The 17,974-nt window shown below is 37.6% G+C and overlaps 1 protein-coding gene across 1 annotated transcript in view; it reads right to left on the bottom strand.

The window, feature by feature from the left end:
* Positions 1–3,819: 3,819 nt before the first annotated feature.
* LRP8 (LDL receptor related protein 8) overlaps positions 3,820–17,974 on the bottom strand; it is a 206,931-nt gene continuing 192,776 nt past the window's right edge. Inside the window, exons 11-19 of the mRNA XM_015810886.1 lie at positions 14,375–14,602; positions 13,614–13,732; positions 12,179–12,318; positions 10,737–10,878; positions 9,272–9,424; positions 7,765–8,013; positions 6,534–6,602; positions 6,179–6,351; positions 3,820–3,933 (exon numbers count right to left, since the gene is read on the bottom strand). Coding sequence (XP_015666372.1) covers positions 3,895–3,933; positions 6,179–6,351; positions 6,534–6,602; positions 7,765–8,013; positions 9,272–9,424; positions 10,737–10,878; positions 12,179–12,318; positions 13,614–13,732; positions 14,375–14,602 — 1,312 coding nt within the window. The 3' untranslated portion in view covers positions 3,820–3,894. The remainder of the gene's footprint in view (positions 3,934–6,178; positions 6,352–6,533; positions 6,603–7,764; positions 8,014–9,271; positions 9,425–10,736; positions 10,879–12,178; positions 12,319–13,613; positions 13,733–14,374; positions 14,603–17,974) is intronic.

The following is a 17,974-nucleotide window of genomic DNA, read 5'->3' as shown; positions in this document are numbered from 1 at the left end:
ATATATATATATATATATATATATATATATATATATATATATATATATATATATATATATATATATATATATATATATATATATATATATATATATATATATATATATATATATATATATATATATATATATATATTTAATAGCTGAACAGCCATCATAAACATGAGATACTCTGTGTGTATACATGTCATCATGTAAGCTGGAAGCAATTTTGCAACCATTAGACCATCTGTTTTGTTTGCAGAGAAAATCTCTGACGTCTGTGAAAGTACAAGATTGTCTTTGTATCATTATATTTCAAACAAAAGTTCCATTTGTTATGAAATTGACTCTATGAAGGGCAGAAACTTTTTTAAACCAATCCAGTATTACAGTGATTCATATACTGTACAAAAGTTGCAATTCAAGACTACCCGGCAAAACAAAGGAGATATAATAGCCACCTATTAGAACTGCTCTGCTTCTAGATATTGCTTATTCATAAAAATGATTGAACATTTAGTTATTTCTAAGAGATACTAGGCAAAAAATAGTTATACAGCAATTTTCAGTTTCACAGCTCAGTGAACTAGTGCACGCAAATAGCTATCCAGAGTACCAAAATTAAGGAATTTTAACAAGATTGCAAATCCCTGTTCAGCTAAGCCTGGCACTGGTATCTGCAATAGCCACAATCATGGCAAAATGACATGACATATGCAGTGACAGGCAAAACCCAGTTTTGTGCACTAGTGTCCTGATATCTGACACAAATATATGTAAGTCATAGTGTTTGGGTCATGATGACATTGTGCATTTTCTTTTTTGTCACATGCCCTCCATGATCCCCACGTAGATTTATGCTCTCTAGTTAATGTCATGGCCTGGCATTTACTTTTTACAGTAAATTACCCTGTCTGTTAAAAAAAAACCTCTGGAATTATTCTGGGACATGTATTTTTCAGGATGCCGATCCAAATAAAGTGGATCCTTTTAGTCCTTTCCATTAACCCACATCAGTTGGGAAAAAAATATTCAGGAATACATCCAAGCTCTCTGGTAACTACAACTTTTAGGATAAAAAAATGAGTTTCAGGGAGGTCGAGAGATTGTTTAGTTTAACACTCAGAAGTGGTCCTTTGGGACACCACCATCAGTCCTATGCTTTACACTGTTGTGCTTTTCATCTGAGTACAATCAGATCAAATGTTGTTGTTCAACAATTGGATCAACAGCAAAATCCAAATAAATAAGTGGGCCAACTGACAATATAATAGCTTTATACCAATAAGGATGTGCCACTTTGACTTGCCTAAATTATGGATTTTTTTCCCCTTTAGAGTTTTCTACTGTAATTAGCTGAAAATTGAATTAAATGTGGCAGATCCAAGCAAAACTTAATACAGTACTATACTACCTGAACAGTTCTTTATCATGATCCAAATTCTTCAATAATGCTTCCTTACAATGTAGTCCTATGATTTGCTTAACAATGGTGGCAAAAATCCTGTCCAATTGTAATTCAAAGTTTCTTGTTTAAAGTCCAGTATGTTTTACTGCTTCCAGTTGCTTGTGGCTGGAAAATTTATGATCAATTGCTTCTTTTGTAACCACTATATAATTGCTCCAAGACCAGTATCTGGATTTTTTTTTTTGTAGTACAGCTCTGCATTTCCCCCCTCTTTTAATCATTTACTTGGGAAATCTATAAGGGAAATACAATTTCCCACAGGAAGAGAAAATTACTTTAGGCTAATTAAGAGTGCAATTAAACAACCAAAATGTAATTAACAAGATTCAATGCAACAGTAATATCTGCAAATAGGAAACTTAAATTAAAAGCATAGGGTACCCCGAATAGCAAAACAACATTTGTGCTATTCATACAGCAAGAGGACAAGTTGGTACAATCTTTTTAATACCACTTCTTCCCCCACCCCCGCATTTTATATGCTTTAATGTCATCAAATACACTTTAATTCTTTATAAGCTGTGAATAAATGGGGAATGATCATTCCAGAGAAAAGGACTATAATCTTGGATCATTAGTTCCACTAATTTGAATCCACAGCAAAGATTGTTAGCAGAACAATGACTTTTATTTGCTTATAGTTACCTATAATAATAATTTCATCAGATTTGGCTTAAAACTGATTCCATATATTTGGAATAACGGCCAATGTCTCCAGCCCACTAAAACCAGCGTTTCCATAATCTTATGCCTACTTAGAATAAAAAGAAGCAAGTCTCACTGAACACCATGTGATTTACTTTTTTAAAACATACTTAGAATTGTTCTGCACAGGTAACACGCTGGGGAAAAAAACACCCCTTTCTTACATTCATTAAATAAGCTCTAAAAGAAAATTAGGTATAATTGGTGAACACTCTTTTTGAAGCAAAAAATAAGCTTTATAGCACTTAAAAATTAATAAGGCTAACCAATATATGATTACTTTGAAGAGTGCTCACTGATTTAATGGGCCGTTTTCTTAGAAACTGCACTAAAGATGGCATCTTAAATTTGCTTATATCTTGCCAGGTTAATGATTTGGGATTTAGGTAATTATTTGGGATTTACAAGCAGGGCAATGCTTTTAGCGATGTTCTGAGCTTCTCCATTTACTTAAAAAGGGTACCTCTGTTCACCCAGCCCTTTAGGAGCACAAATATTCTTTCTGATAAAGCAGATGGGGAAATCTGTGCAAGGGGCTCATTGTTGGCATGAGAACTCTGCCTTTTCTGGGATGTGCAAGCGTCAGAGCCATGAGCTGGTCTACTTTTCAGGCACAGGTAATCCTTGACTTACAACCATTTGTTTAGCGACGGTTCCAAATTACGACAGCACTGGAAAAAAATTGATATACAACTGATCCTTGCACTTAGGACTGTTGCAGGATCCCCACAATTACAGGATCAAAATTTGGGTGCTTGGCAACTGGCAATTTATGAGGATTGCAGCATCCCGGGGTCATGTGATTGCAGCATCCTGAGGTCATGTGATTGCCATTTGCCACCTGCCCAGCAAAGTCAACGGGGAAGTCAGATTCACTGATCAGCTGCAGTGATTTCACTTAACAATGGTGGCAAAAATGGTTGTAAAATCATGCTCAGCTCACTTAACTACTCTGCTTAGCAATGGAAATAGTAGTTGTAAATTGAGGATTATCTGCAGAGTTTGGTTTGTTCATGATGGGAACACTTTGTTTCTTGAGCATTTTTTGGATTATCTTATTGTAACATCTATAGTTCTCACTCAGTGGCTTTAGACTCTGTAGCCAAGTTTTCACTAAACATCCTTTAAGAATTAAATTACTCTATTTCCCATAGAGCTGAGCTAATCTTTCTAAAATATATTCATATATGTATATTTATATATGTGAATGTCTAAATACCTATCCAGCCTTGATAGATATACAAATTTTCTCTGCAATACGAATCAAAGGTAAAAAAAAATATAAATACTCTTGTCCTCTACATATATGTACAGCTTAAAATTGATATTCAGAATTTGTTAATAAATAGTCTAAATGGTTTATACAGATCTCTCTGTCTCTATATTGATAAGACAGCCACAAAGTATGCCTGACATATTTACAAGACATCTATAAATATAATTTTTAGAAACGATGTGTCAGCTGCTGATCCCTGGAATGGACTGGCAGCATTCAGTAGTAGAGTAGGCTCCTCACTATTACAGATGGATAGTGCAAGAAGTTAAAAGGGTGTATAAAAGATTATACATACAAAACTCTCACATCCTTTGGATGTTTGCAGTTCGTTACAACTTTGTGGTTACCCTTTTGCAACATAAATATAAAGGAGAGGAGAAGGAAAGAGAAGAGGGTGGATTCCATTAGCCACAGTAGATAGGTTCAGTGCATATCTTTCGATCCATTAACCATGGTTTATTCCTCATGGTAGCCCATCATCTTCTAGACTTAATGCCACACGCTGTTAAGAAAGAAAAAGTAGTGTCACTACTTCAAAACTTAGTACAGTATGACAAGGCATAAAGTTTACACTAGCTGATGCTCTTCTCCTATTAAGAGATCGTTAAGGTAAGAAATAACTTGACAAAAGTACCTTTACAGTGGTTTATCTGGTATATATATATATATATATATATATATTTCCTTGAGGGTAAGCTGGAGTATACCGGTACAGTGTGCACTACGGGTAGTCCTCAACTTACAACCAAAATTAAGCCCAAAATATCCACTGCTAAGCAAAACAGTTGTTAAGTGAGCTTTACTTCATTTAATGACCTTTCTTGCCACAACTGTTAAAAGTCAGAGGTCTTCAAACTTGGCCCTTTTATGACTTGTGGACTTCAACTCCCAGAATTCCTCAGCCAGGCACGCTGGCTGAGGAATTCTGGGAGTTGAAGTCCACAAGTCATAAAAGGGCCTCGTTTGAAGACCCCTGTGTTAAGTGAATGAGGGTGAAGGTTTGTTCTCCGAGGGTTGGTTTTTAATATAAACGTTCTCCGAGGGTTGGTTTCTAATATAAACGATGTTAGCTAGCCTGGTAATGAAACGTTCAGAAACCAACCCACATACATGACCCTGGGACACTGCACCCATCACAAATACATGTCAGTTGCCAAACGTCCGAACTTTGATCACATGATCATGGGGATGCTGCAATGGCCGTTAAGTTTGAAAAAGGGTCATAAGTCACTTTTTTTTAGTGCCGTTGTACCTTTGAACAGTCACTGCATGGATGGTTGTAAGTCAAGGACTACCTGTATTTGTAAATAATACCTGTTTCTTTCGGTAGTGAGATGTGTGGCATATAAATTTAATAAACAAACAATATAATAAATAATAACCATTTCTTAAACTAACTTATATTTTGGTGCAGAGAAATTGGGAGGCAGAAAATACTCAAATGCTGCATTTCCTTGTTTTATAACATGTAGACCGTATGTGCTTTCATACCTATTTAGTTTAAAAATTAAATACTATCAACCAATCATTGATGATAGATCAATACTGTGAAGCCAGTTAAATTGGTTTAGATGGGTTGATTTAATAACCTGAATTCTCATTTATGTCAATTCTTCGCATTTGGGCTAAGATTTGAACATGCCACTTAGAAAATAAAGAGTACATAAATCTGATTAGTTTTGTAAACCTACCTATTTGATTGATTGGTATATTTTCTCATATGACCCCAGGAGGGAAAATATGGCTGCTTTAAACACAAATGCTATGGTTGCTCTCTCATGTGCTTTAACAATGCAACACTACTCTATGCCTTTTCCCAAGATAAGTGAAAAATCTTTTTTCTTTAGATAGGTGAAGGAGCCTGTTCTAAATCTACCACATCTCAAGATATTTAAGACAGATTTGAGAGGACTCACATGCTATGCAATGATATTATTTTTCACTATTATACCACGCCCCAGAAAGGAGCATGCCTCTAGTACAGGGGTTCTTAATCTTGGCAACTTTAAGACTTGTGGACTTCAACTCCCAGCATTCCTCAGCCAGCTTTGCTGGCTGAGGAATGCTGGGAGTTGAAGTCCACAAGTCTTAAAGTTGTCAAGGTTGAGAACCCTTGCTCTAGCATACGTTGACAAGATATTTAAGATTATTCTCTATTTATCACTACACCATTAGCAGTACCCATTTGAATGGCTCCTTCTCCTTCCTTTGAATAAGGAGATAACTGTGTAAACTACTTTGATGTACATTGAAATACTTTTCTTTGGGACAAAAGGAGACACATCTAACACATCCTTATACTGAACCTGATTCAAGGGCTGTTCAGCCATAAAGATAAGATTAGGTGCTTATTTCTTTAGTAAAATTATATATCACCAGTTTCAATGAACTGATTGACAGTGATTTTGTCAAACGTCAGGGAAATCAGAGATCCCAGCAGTTCAAATAGGTATAAAGATTTATTGCAAGCTTAAGCTTTCTACAAGAATCTGAACTACTAATGGCCAAAGGAAATTGGTGGAAGATAAGGGTAGAAGGAATTCAAGGTGGGCTGGACTTAGATTGCTTATGGGCGTGGATGGACTCATGTCTGATGACGTGTTTGACCCCTCCCTCGGGCTCAGCCTGGTCATCTCTCACCGATTCATAGCAAACATCTACAATAAGGAACAATAAATACCACAGTGGTAGGACTCAAATGAATACAGTGAATAATGTAGTAGACAGTGGATAAAGCATCCACTTACTGCAGGGTACACGTGTCCAATCTGTACTGTTCGCCCAATATGGATTTCATCCTCATCCTCTTCTTCTGTAGTCTTCCTGTACACAGGATTATCAAAATTCATGCTTTTTGTATTTTTCCTCTTCCAATTTCGCCAGATGAGATACCCACCTGTGCACACTAAGCCAATCACCACTAGAAGCAAAAAAAAAAAAAAAAAGAAGGATAGGGGAATCGGAGAAAGAAATAAAAAGTATTAGCTGTCTCAGAAAGGCCATCATATTTCAGCTGGCTCACTCATGGGATTTCTTTTCTGAATCTGTTAGGCCAGCGTAGCAAAACCAAAATGAATGGCAAGATAGCAAACACTCACTTACCAATAGGAACAACAATTCCGATAACGGCTGCCATCACAGTTGATCCAAAAGCCTGGACATTGTTAGCATCTGCAATTAGAGAAGAACAATTCAGATTTCTATAAAGCAAAGGTCCCCAATCTTTTGGGCACCAAGAACTAGTTCTGTGGAAAACCTTTTTTGTCACAGACTGGAGGGTGTGTGATTTTGTGTGCTGTCTGCATCCCACGGATGGGGCTTTGCTTATTTGTGTGGACCGGTTGCTGGCATGACGCAGCCTGGTACCGGTTCACAGACCAGGAGTTGGGGACCCCTGGTATAGATGCAGATATTCAGATATTGCTCAGAACTATGGTTGGTAAGAACCAGAAAATAGTTGCTAGCATTTGCAGTAGGACTTCCATTCTGCCTACTTGTTTTGAGAAAGCCATTGTTCCGGTATACTATCACCAGGGATGGTGCCATGGAGAAAGGCTTTTCCCACGGAACAGGGTTGAGGACCCCTGCTATAAAGGACAATAATAAGGCTTGCAACAACTGCCCAGTTCTACATAGATGGCAAATTGCAACCTCAAATCAAATGTACTGTAATTTTTGCATTAGCTACACTCACCACTGTTTGAACAATGACTCCTGACATGCCCTTTAAGGGCCAAAAACAGCAGCTGGCCAGGAAAAAGTGGTGCTTTTTATCAAATCTAGATGTCACTTTAATCACAGACTTTCTAGTAGATGTGAAAGTAAAGTACTACCGTAAATGTATTTGATTTAACCACCCCAACCAATTCTCACAACTTCATATCATCTTTTCTATTTCAGTTTTGAATCTGTGTTGAAGAGGGAAAAGGATGAAAAAGAGGAAGAACTAATATTAAACTGTTTTGAGATAACTATATTTTGGGCTACTCTATTATTTTGGGATTCCTGAATCACTTTTAGGTACATTGCAGAATTTTCTTCCAAAAAGCCCAACACCAGATTATGGCAACACATAGAAACTTAAGTTTTTTTGTGCAAGAGGGAACTTTCGGATGCTAGGCCTGACCGCTGGAAGTAGACAGGGGATCAAAAAGGGACAGTATTTTTATATTAAACAAAAGAAAAGTAAGAGAGAAATCCTGTTTTGTTTCTACAAACACAGTGCCAACTCAAGCTATTTGGGGAGGCAGAAAGAAATTGCCTTTGTTTATTTACTTTAAAATGGTATGTCAGTCCAAATTTTTACCACTTAGCTATAGGCCATTTCACTCACAGTGCTGGAAGAGATTGCTATTTCCTGCTGCTATTTTACTGTCTGCTGGGCTGGATGTCATTGTGATTGAATGAAGGCTTGTCATGCCAAGAAAGACTTGTGCTGTAGTTTCTGATCCTTCCGTACTAATGTTGTCAGTTGTAGTAGTCATATTGCCAGTAGTAATAGCTGTGAAATTCAGAAGGTAACTTCTTGATGTGGTAGGAGTAGCAGCAGCAGTAGGCAAATCAGTTGAGGTAGCTGGAAGTTCTGAAACCATTATAAAACACAGCCTTATTTGTATTTTTTATTCAATGTATATGGATGCCTATCTCCCCGTTGTGACTTTGGGTAACCTTACACAAAGTGGTGCCTTCCAATTGCACTGGACTATATTTCCCTTCTTTAGCCAGCAAGGCCAACGGATATCCCAGGGGCCTGCAACCTTGACAACTTTAAGACTTGCGGATTTCAGCTCCCAGAATTCCTCAGCCAACTATGTCAAGGTTGCAGACTCCTGGGATATACTAACTAGGGTTGATGGAAGATGGGCTGTAAAGCCCTGGAAGATAATGGAAGTTGAGTTTCCAGTTATGTAAACAAGTGCTTCATAGTAAAACAGCATGTGCAACTTTAATTAGTGGAAAAAGCAAACTGATATATAATAGTTTAAACTTAAATGGAAGGAGCCTCCCACCACTTTCTGAACAGGTAGTCTCAATTTACAGCTGTAATGAATCCTGCCCATTAAAGCCATAAGTCAAAACCCCTAAAATATGACTGACCCAATTTACAACATTTTTTTTGCAACGGTTAAGCAAATGCAGGGGTTGTTAAGTGAATCCGTTGTCCGCCATTTGTTTGTTTATATCCCGCCTTTATTATTTTTACAAATAATTCAAGGCAACAAACATATCCAACACACCTTCCTCCTCCTGTTTTCCCCACAACAATCCTGTGAGGTGTGTTGGACTGAGAGAGAGTGATTGGCCAACCACTACACCAAACTGACTCTGCATGGTGCACTAGCACACTCTGGAGCGGTTTTGCTGAAAATTGGAAGTAAGTGCTGGTTTTTATCATGTTGTAAGACAGGGTCACGTGACTGTGAGACACTGCAAGCAACCAAAATGCTGCTGTGTTGCCGAGCGTCTGAAGTGCAGTCACATGACTATGGGAAGGCGGGGGCAGTGACCGTTGGCAATTCGGATCTGGGTCAAAAGTCCTCTTTTGGTCATAACTTCAAACAGTCACTAAGCAACTAGTCGTAAGTCGAGGACTACCTGTTATATCGTATAGGTATAAGCTTCAAGTTTTTAAAAAGAATGACTAAAAGGAAAAGGCGAATAGGAGAGATGATGACACAGATACAGTGTAGAACAACACAATTGAGTTAATTCCCAATAGTTGGATCTAATGTTAAGTGCAACCCAAAAACAAGGCACAAAACAGGAGTCCAAAGAATTATCTAGTTCCTGGGAAGGAAGTTCCTCTCTAAACAGGGCAGACTATAGGCCGATATCTTTACCTTTATAGCACTTTTTCATGTCAGGGCCTAACCACATATTGTCTGGACAAGCACATGTATATTTGGGTGAGTGTGGAGAGTTTTGTGGTGCAGGCAAACACAGGTGTTCACACCCTCCATTTGGCAGAGAATGAAGTTCACAAACATCTGGAGCTACATATAGGAAAAAGAAATAAGAATTAAATCTGAGGATTATACACACACACACACACACACACACACACACACATACACACACACCTTTCATGTTTAAGCCACCCATCTCCTTCACAGAGGATCCTATTGATATGGCAGTAATATTTTTATTAATTTACTTTTTTTGTGTGGCTTTGAATTATAGAAATAGTTCTATACACACAAAAAATTCAGTCGTGTTTATTCCACTGCAATAGCTATCCTTAAGGAGTATATGTGCTGTTAGACATCCATCAATCTTCTTTCACTGACTACCACTTCCACTAAGAAAACTACATTGTATGTTATCATATATGATGAACAATATGTCCACATCATTACTTAATAGTAAGAACCAAATGACTACTTTAAGTACCAGCAAAATATTAGAATATCTCAGTTTTAAAAATCCACCAAGTCCCAAATGGTGCCCTCCTGAAATTTGTGACTATTAATCCCATCATAGCACAGCCAAATTGGCTGTGGATATTACATACCATTGTCCTGTCACATGAAAGAAATCAGATCAGGGAAGGTCAATCTAATTACACTACAATGTCCTAATAATGTAAAACAGCATATTTTTATAATTACAGAAGGTTTTGTAGATGAGAGGCATATGGAGATTGCAATTTTGAGGATCTAAGGGCACCATCAAGACTGTTGCAGCTGGGTGGAACTCACCATTTTCTTGAGTGGCTTAATGACAAGATTTGCCAGTTATCTCCTTTTAGCTAACCAGGGTCAATATTTTTTCCACTACTTTGCAATCTAGTTACCTACCATGAAATCTAAGGCATCCACTACAGCTGCACAGGCATTTGGACCTATGAAAAGGTGCTTTGGGTCTGGTATGGGGTGCTTGCTGTTCTTGTCAAAGAAAGTGCACTTTTTCCTGGTGCCCTATAGTAGCTGTGCAATCTCAGGAAAATATTTTGAATTCAGGAAGCATATCCAAACACTGCCCAACTCTAGTGTTGTCCAATAAGACCATTCCCCTTTTCTACTGGAGCAACAATTTCCCCACCAGAAAGCCATTAATGCAATGCAGTGGATATAAGCCAGCCTTCCTCCAATTAGCATCTACTGTTGAATACAAATCCCATCACTCACCAACCATAGTGTCCAATAGCCATACTGGCCAGGAAATGACAGGATCTATAACCCATCATATCTAGAGGGACCCATAATAAAGAGAAAGCTGAGAACACTTTCCATATTAAGAGAAGCTGGGCTCAAGTCCTGGCATGCTAAATGTATCGTTCAGACTTTGATGCATTACTAAACTTACCTTTAGGTTGCTTTAGCTCATGAAAAACTACAATGTCATGAGGATTATTGAGGTTCTCTGCCAAAACAGAAATGTCTAGACCGTTCAGCCTATTAGCACTGAAGATTGCCTCATTCTCTAAGTCCGTCCAGAATACCCTGTCCTGCAACAATGAAGAGAATGAGAGAAAGACTCAGACTGTATTAAATACCAGCTGGAACTTTTCAAGCCTTGCTTCCCTACGAATCAATCTCCTTGGCATTTTGTTTTTCATAAAGAAGTCGTGCACAATTCCTTCCAGGGTCATAGAGAACAGACAAGTGGGCAGTTCACCACTGTCAGCCGTTTCACAGAGGGATTGATCTGCACAGCCCCCCTAATGTGTTTTGTTTTCAAAGCTTGTGTGCCAGTTATGTGATCCTCTCCATGGAGATCCTGATCTATGCGACAGTAATTTAAGTTGGCATTTGGCTTTGAAAGTCATTAGGAGAAAAAAATGGCTCCACAAAACAAAAAAGGAAACAAATATAATTACATGTTACGATATAAGTGCTCTTTAGAATCATATTTGTGTGATTTTTCACGTTTTGCTAGTGGAGGAGAGTATTCAGGGAGAAAAGCAATGGTGCAAAGTAGAGGAAATTTCTCTATTTCTTTCCCTTCCTCTCTTACCTATATAACACGCTATCTTGCTGATCTAAGAAAATGCATTCATGTAAGGCAACCTCTGTGTATGTGTCACCTGTTGAACTCAGCAGAAATTGTAATGCATTCAGATACTTCCTCTTTGATGTATAAAGTGCCTTCCACTGAAAGCAACAAAGCCAGGAAGGTGAGGATCAGCAACAGAATAGACATCCAATTCAGGCCCATAATTCAAAGCATGATTCAGACATATATTTTCTGAGCTTAGCAAGCATGTACAGAAAGCAGCAAGACTTTGTCCTGCAACGTAATACTTCACTGAGTACTCCAGTTGCTATCAGGATTTTAATTTACAAAATTAATTTTTTTATCAGATCTTAAGCTGAAAAATGCAGTGCAGCATTTCCATTTCTGTCAAAGTAAGAAAATATTTCAGATGTAAATTTCTGACTAGGCCAAATATTAGCCAGTACAATAGGAATGCTCTACTATTCAGGGGAAAAAAAGGGAAAATGATCTCTAGAGCGAAGGAAAATTTTAACCCTAACTAAATGCATTTTGAACCAAATTCTGAAAAAACAGTCTTGTATGACCAATGTCATCTTCATAATTTTCTCCTTTAGTTTGGGTATGGATTCATTCCTTATTACATTCCGTTCTTTCCACACATTGTAAGCACGACCAACTAGGTCATATAATGTATATACCTCCTGAGTAAAAAAAAAAAATCTAGCTAAATTTGAAATACATCTACCTATAACAAGGCTCACTGTCTGCCTAGATCAGTCCTGACTCCTGGTTTTTGTTGTTTTGTTTACCTCAAACACAGCCAGTCCAAATGGGTGACTCAGGTTATCCTCAGACGAGATGAGAACTTTTCGGTTGCTCCCGTTGAAATCTATACTTGAAAGCAAGTGCAGCTTGGAATCAACCCAGTAGAGACGTTGATTCAGTAAATCTGAAGAGCAAACATATCACAAGGTAGGATTATATCTCTGTGTTTGACCTTTGTCCACTTGGATGCATTTTTGCTATTATTTTACTACTTTAGAATCTTGGAAAACTCATTTTATGAAAACAATCCAGGGAGAAGAAGAAAGTACTGTTAATTAAGAATGACAGATAATATTTTTTTAAATATGATCACAATGTATAGGGAGAGGTCCAGACTGTGTAATGTAAGTGGTCACTGGAGATATCATGAAGTGAGACTTTTTCTTTCAGGAAGAATATTTCCCGAGCTTATTTACACACAGATTCAGGGTCACTGCAGAGATGCTAAATAAATGCACGAAGAAGATATCTGAGAAGCCACATTAATAGCCCAACCACTTGAATTCTCCATGAACATTAATATTAGCAGTTGGTGTTCTGTTTTAAATAATTACATTAACTTGTAGAAGTAGGGGAATCAGTTCTTTGCATAATTAATTTGACAAGATAATGCACGGGATTAATATCATACTAACTTATTTCCAGACCGGGTTCCAAAACATGATGTAACAATCAACACATTTCAGATGAGTGAATAATCTTTTTTTTTTTTAATTGAAAGTGGAAGGGTCAAGCAGGATCTTGCTGCAGTTATTATTAACATTTGCATGCAGCCTGATGCTGAGCAATGCTGTGATGATAATGAAAATAAAAGCTTTGTGGTGTGTGAAACCTCAGTGTGTTGTCATGATGCATACATTAAAGGGGAAGACTTGCATCGAAATGCTGATTTTGGCAATCTGAACCCTACGTTCCTCCTTAATTGGTAGGGAATGTCAAATTATTCATGGAAAGAAAGATAGGAGAGTATATTTTTCCCTTCACCCTTTCCCCAAAGCTATCTTCCTTTTTCAAAGCAGAGAAACCTGCAAAGAGTAAGAAGGCAAATAGCAGGGAAATAATTTTCATTGAAAAATGGCAGAGATTATGTCTTTTTCTTGCTCATTCTTTTCTGATCCCAATAACAGAATTATTTTTTTTTTCAGTTAAAAGAAGAAGAAACTTAAATTTAAAAAAACCAACAAGATTATAGGAAGGAACAATGGGCTCTAGAACAGTATATCTTTTGTAGGCAAGTGGACCCACCTTCAAATTCAGGCAATCATGTGTGCAGGGCTATGGTGAATTGCTGCCGAACAGTGTAAACAAAATGAAGCTGGATTAATCAATGCTCAGACTCAATATGAAGAGACCACCTTTATTTATAGCATAAAATATTTTGAAAATTTAGAAGGACCTGGTTCCAGTTTTCCAACATACCCAGCGTGATTCCATTGGGCCATTCAATGTTGTCTGTCACAAGCACTTGCCGATCCATACCGTTCAAGCCAGATTTCTCAATTTTTGCTATGTCTCCCCAGTCAGACCAATACATGTATCTATAAAAAAATATAGATAAAGGAGCTGGTAGAAGATTCTATGCTACTTGAAAAGTAGTTTTCCTTCAGATTTCCAAGTACAATGATGTTTGAAGTAATTATTATGGATTATTGCTTTATTGAACAAGAATGTACCAAGATGATCAAATTCTGTAAAGGGTAATACTATATTTAACTTTTACAAAAAAAGACCATCCATCAGGTGGTTCTTATGTTGGTTATTGCGGAAGCAGATAATTCAGTGATTCTCAACATCACAATCTTATCATTTCATGTGTTTCAGGTGACAATACTGAGTTAGAATAAATTCACCCAAGAACAAGAATCCGTATTATATATTTTTATTAATTTTTTGCAGCCCCATCACAATCGGACTGGAATAGCCCAATTTGAATTCTGAAATTAGAAACGACACAAAAGCACATCTGATGCAATAGGAACATGTAATAAGCAGTAGGAATGGATAATATGCATTTCGTTGGAATTCTCCCTTTAAAATCACAGTCTAGAAAAACTTTGATTGCTAATGTACCGTCCATAAAATAAACTCTAATTATACTGATTGGTGCAGTGTGAGAACTATAAGAATCAAGGCTGAAAGGATACTAAATTCAGTAATACATAGCAATCTTTCATACTTACCCCCGTATGGGATCCACTGCAATAGCTCTAGGTTCACTTAAGTTAGTACTGAAAAGTGTCCTCTTCTTACGCCCATCAGCTGTGGCTACAGAAATGGTCTTGTTTCCGGAATCCGTCCAATAAATATTCTTGTGGACCCAATCCATTGCCAGACCTTCCGGGGAGTGTAACTGGCTGTCTATCAGAACCATCTGCTCAGCTGTGTCACTGGCCTTATCTATGTAGGCACTATAGAGAGGAGACTCAAATTATTCATGTAACTCTGCAAAGGGCAAAGGGGGAGGGATAATGGTATAAGAAAGGATGCACTCACAAGGAGGAAAAGCAAACAAAAAGAGGAGCAAACAAGGCATAAAATCCTACATTAATTTTCTGACGAAAGAGCTCTGCATACTTATATAATGTGTGCTAAATGTTGCAATAAGCAAAACCAGATTTGTCAGTGCAATTCAATAGTAGCCTTTTTTCCAAAGAACAATTAATGAAACAAGAGAATGCTGTAACGCTACTGTTTCCTTTACAACTCTTGATGTCTATTACTAACACATTACAGAAACTCCGGAAGTGCGAAGTCTGTTCTGTGTGCAGGCTTTCAATCAGGTTCAAAGTAATCCAGAAAGCCTACAGGAACATTTTGTTTAGATGTTTGCAAGAATAGAATAACAAATGCAAGTATTCTCTATAGATGGGCTAAACAGGCTCTGCTTTCCCCCTCACACAATTGTTACTCACACAAGGAAGAATGTGTAAACAAGGCTTAAGTCATGCAAATACATAGGTGTAGGATGGAGATTACATGCCTTGGCAATAGTACTTGTGAAAAAAATTAAAGCTGATTGCTAAGTGAAAATGAGTTGGCAGAAAATGAAATGGCCACAAAGCAGACAAATGAAATTATAGGTGACAGAATAGAATTATAGTTTCCAAGTCATGAGAAATAAAATTCCATTCAGTTTTGCTTTGGTCAGTCTCCCATCTCAAGTATGGTGTCCAGTTCTGGGCATTACACTTTAGGAAGGGTTCAGAAGACATGAACAAGGTTCAAAGAAGGACGCAAGGATGATTAGGGAGTTACAGACTAAGTCCTATAAAGAGGAAGAGAGAGAGGGATTGCAATAGGATTTTTCCTATACCCGTGATGCAGAAGAAAGCCAAGACTCTGTTGTTTCAGATTGCAAGATGCGAAATAATAAATTATAAAAAAGCAAATTCCAGTTGAATGCGAAAAACAGCTTAATGACAAGACCAGTTGGACAATGCAATTAATTATCCTGAAAGACGATGGACTCCTTGATTTAAGCATGGCCCAAACAGTCATCTATCAGGCAGGGATGTTTTCATTTAGGTTCATTGCCTGCGCACTCCCTTCCAATAATATAATTCCATGAAAAAAAACTCATTCTACACATTTATTTTATTTATGTATTTTTGAATTATCGGTACTGATAGACTGTCAAAAGCACAGAATTATAACAACAAATATTACCTACACTGAGTGTGAATATCAAACACAGTATTTGTACATTTGATGACCCTATCTTGGTCTGGCCAACTAGTTCAGTAAAGTGCCTTTTTTGTATGGTCAACATTATCTCTGCTGTGTGAAAAAAAATAAGTCCAGTATTTGCCAGGAAAACAGTAGGCCACATAATGTTCAGATCGATCTTAAGTCATCCGGAATTATCTTCCTATTGGATTGTAAATGTCCTCTTTATTTTCCTAATCTTGGACCAGCTGCTTTCCAGATCAGCAGAAAGCAATTTTGGTTTGTAGATCAACAGCTAAGTAGTATGATTTGAAAATGTTTCCTCAGAACTAGTTATAACAGAATTCAACCGAACTGATTCCCTGTATACCAAGGATGCATTCTAAGTTAATTTATTTTATGGGATATCTGGAAAAGAATGTAAACTTTCTCCCCGTGACATTCACCACAGAATAATCCTTCAATGGGAAGAAAGTGGAGTAAATATGCAAGGCCAAGGTTCAAATCACTTGGTAGATCTGACAGCTAACAAACTGAGAAAGAGTGAAGTGTTTCCAAAAAGAAATCAGTGGATGTGGAGGCACTGCTGGGATATCCCTGCTCTTCTCCTCAGAGTCCTTGGGAACATTGAGGAATGAAAAAGCAAGAGGAAAGATATTGTGCGCAAAAGAAGGAGCTCCTACAGTTTTGCTAAATATCTTGATCCTTATTACAATGCGTGTGGGGGATGGAATAAGAAGGGGCAATGATAAAATGTGCATCCTAATGGAAATTCTGCCCCATTTTTCCTTGTGTCATAATGTCACACAACACAAGTTTCATCAACTTGACAAATTTGAGCTTTTGCTTCTTTGGCTGTGACTGGCTTCCATTTATTCAGCGTCTGATTCTCTTCTGGCTCGTAAGAGGTTTAACGTGGCTTCTCAGCTATAAACAATCTCTGATACTTTTCACTTGTTCCAATCCTTTCAGTATTTCTGAAAATGCAGTAGGTGGCGCCCTTCTCTCCCTAACCAAGACAGTGACATTTTTGCATGTGAATTAGCCTGTGTAAGAGTGTCTGGTGTGGATGCAAATTAGTGTAGGACCATGTGTAAGAGCCCCCTGTGTGGATACAGCTATCACCCAGTGTGGATACAGCTAATGTGCTTTAATTTGTTGTTAACCGAAACAACTGAATGAAGGTTTTTCTGGTATGGTCATTCAGTTTAAAGCCCACTCTTTCCCATTATGTCCTGAGTGGGAAATTTTAAATATAATACTTGCAAATCAAGGTCACACCGTTTTGCAGGAAGAAGTTCCAGTAAGATACAATTTCCTAGCTCTGAAATTTATTTTAGAAAGCCAGTGAGAACTGCATTCAGACCAGAGATGGACAAAGCTCCTCATTGTAAGGACTTTCTTCCAGCTGGTGACCATTTGTTTTTCCTGCCTACAGTAATTCTCCTCTCTCCTTTTCTTGCCCATGGACTAAATCAGGGACAGACCTTTTTCCTTCCGATTCAGTTTTCACACAAGTATGTAAACTGGCCCTGATCATTCTTATTTTTAAAAATAAGTGCCTACTGTACCAGAGCTCAAAGTCTGTAGGCAAATCTGTCACAGTTAGCAGCGATGAAGAAAATAACAGAAGTTTAAATCTTAAGCTTGACAGATTTTTGCTATCAGCAAGCTGTAGGAGAAGTGCCACATTAAATAATGCTCAGATATGAATGGGCAGATCCCGTTTTCCTCCATTTTACAAGACTCAAAGAAGCTCACCAAAATATTTTCTCTCATTTTCTGCTCACTCTCCTTTGTTAAGAGTTGATGAATTCCTAACTAGTTGCTTGATTGCAATCAACAGGTGATGACCTTAAAAAACAATGTAAAACCTTCACACCCTCTAGTCTATAACAGGGTTTCCCAATGTTGGCAAATCCTGCTCTATAATAAGTTCCTGATTTTTGGAATCACCTTTCCTACTATTTGGTCCCCCAGGACACTCATCTTTGACAGTTACCAAAAACCAGAACAAACCATTACTGACAGCACAGCAGGTGGGGGTGGGGGGAATAGCAATTTAGATCTGAGTGCAGAAAAGGGACAATCAGCTTTGTTGCACAAAGTCAAGG

The sequence above is a fragment of the Protobothrops mucrosquamatus genome, unplaced genomic scaffold, assembly GCF_001527695.2.
Source record: "Protobothrops mucrosquamatus isolate PMUCROS unplaced genomic scaffold, P.Mucros_1.0 scaffold24, whole genome shotgun sequence".
NCBI lineage: Eukaryota > Metazoa > Chordata > Lepidosauria > Squamata > Viperidae > Protobothrops > Protobothrops mucrosquamatus.
Note: the sequence above shows the minus strand (reverse complement) of the source record. Positions and strands in the feature narration are given on the sequence as shown.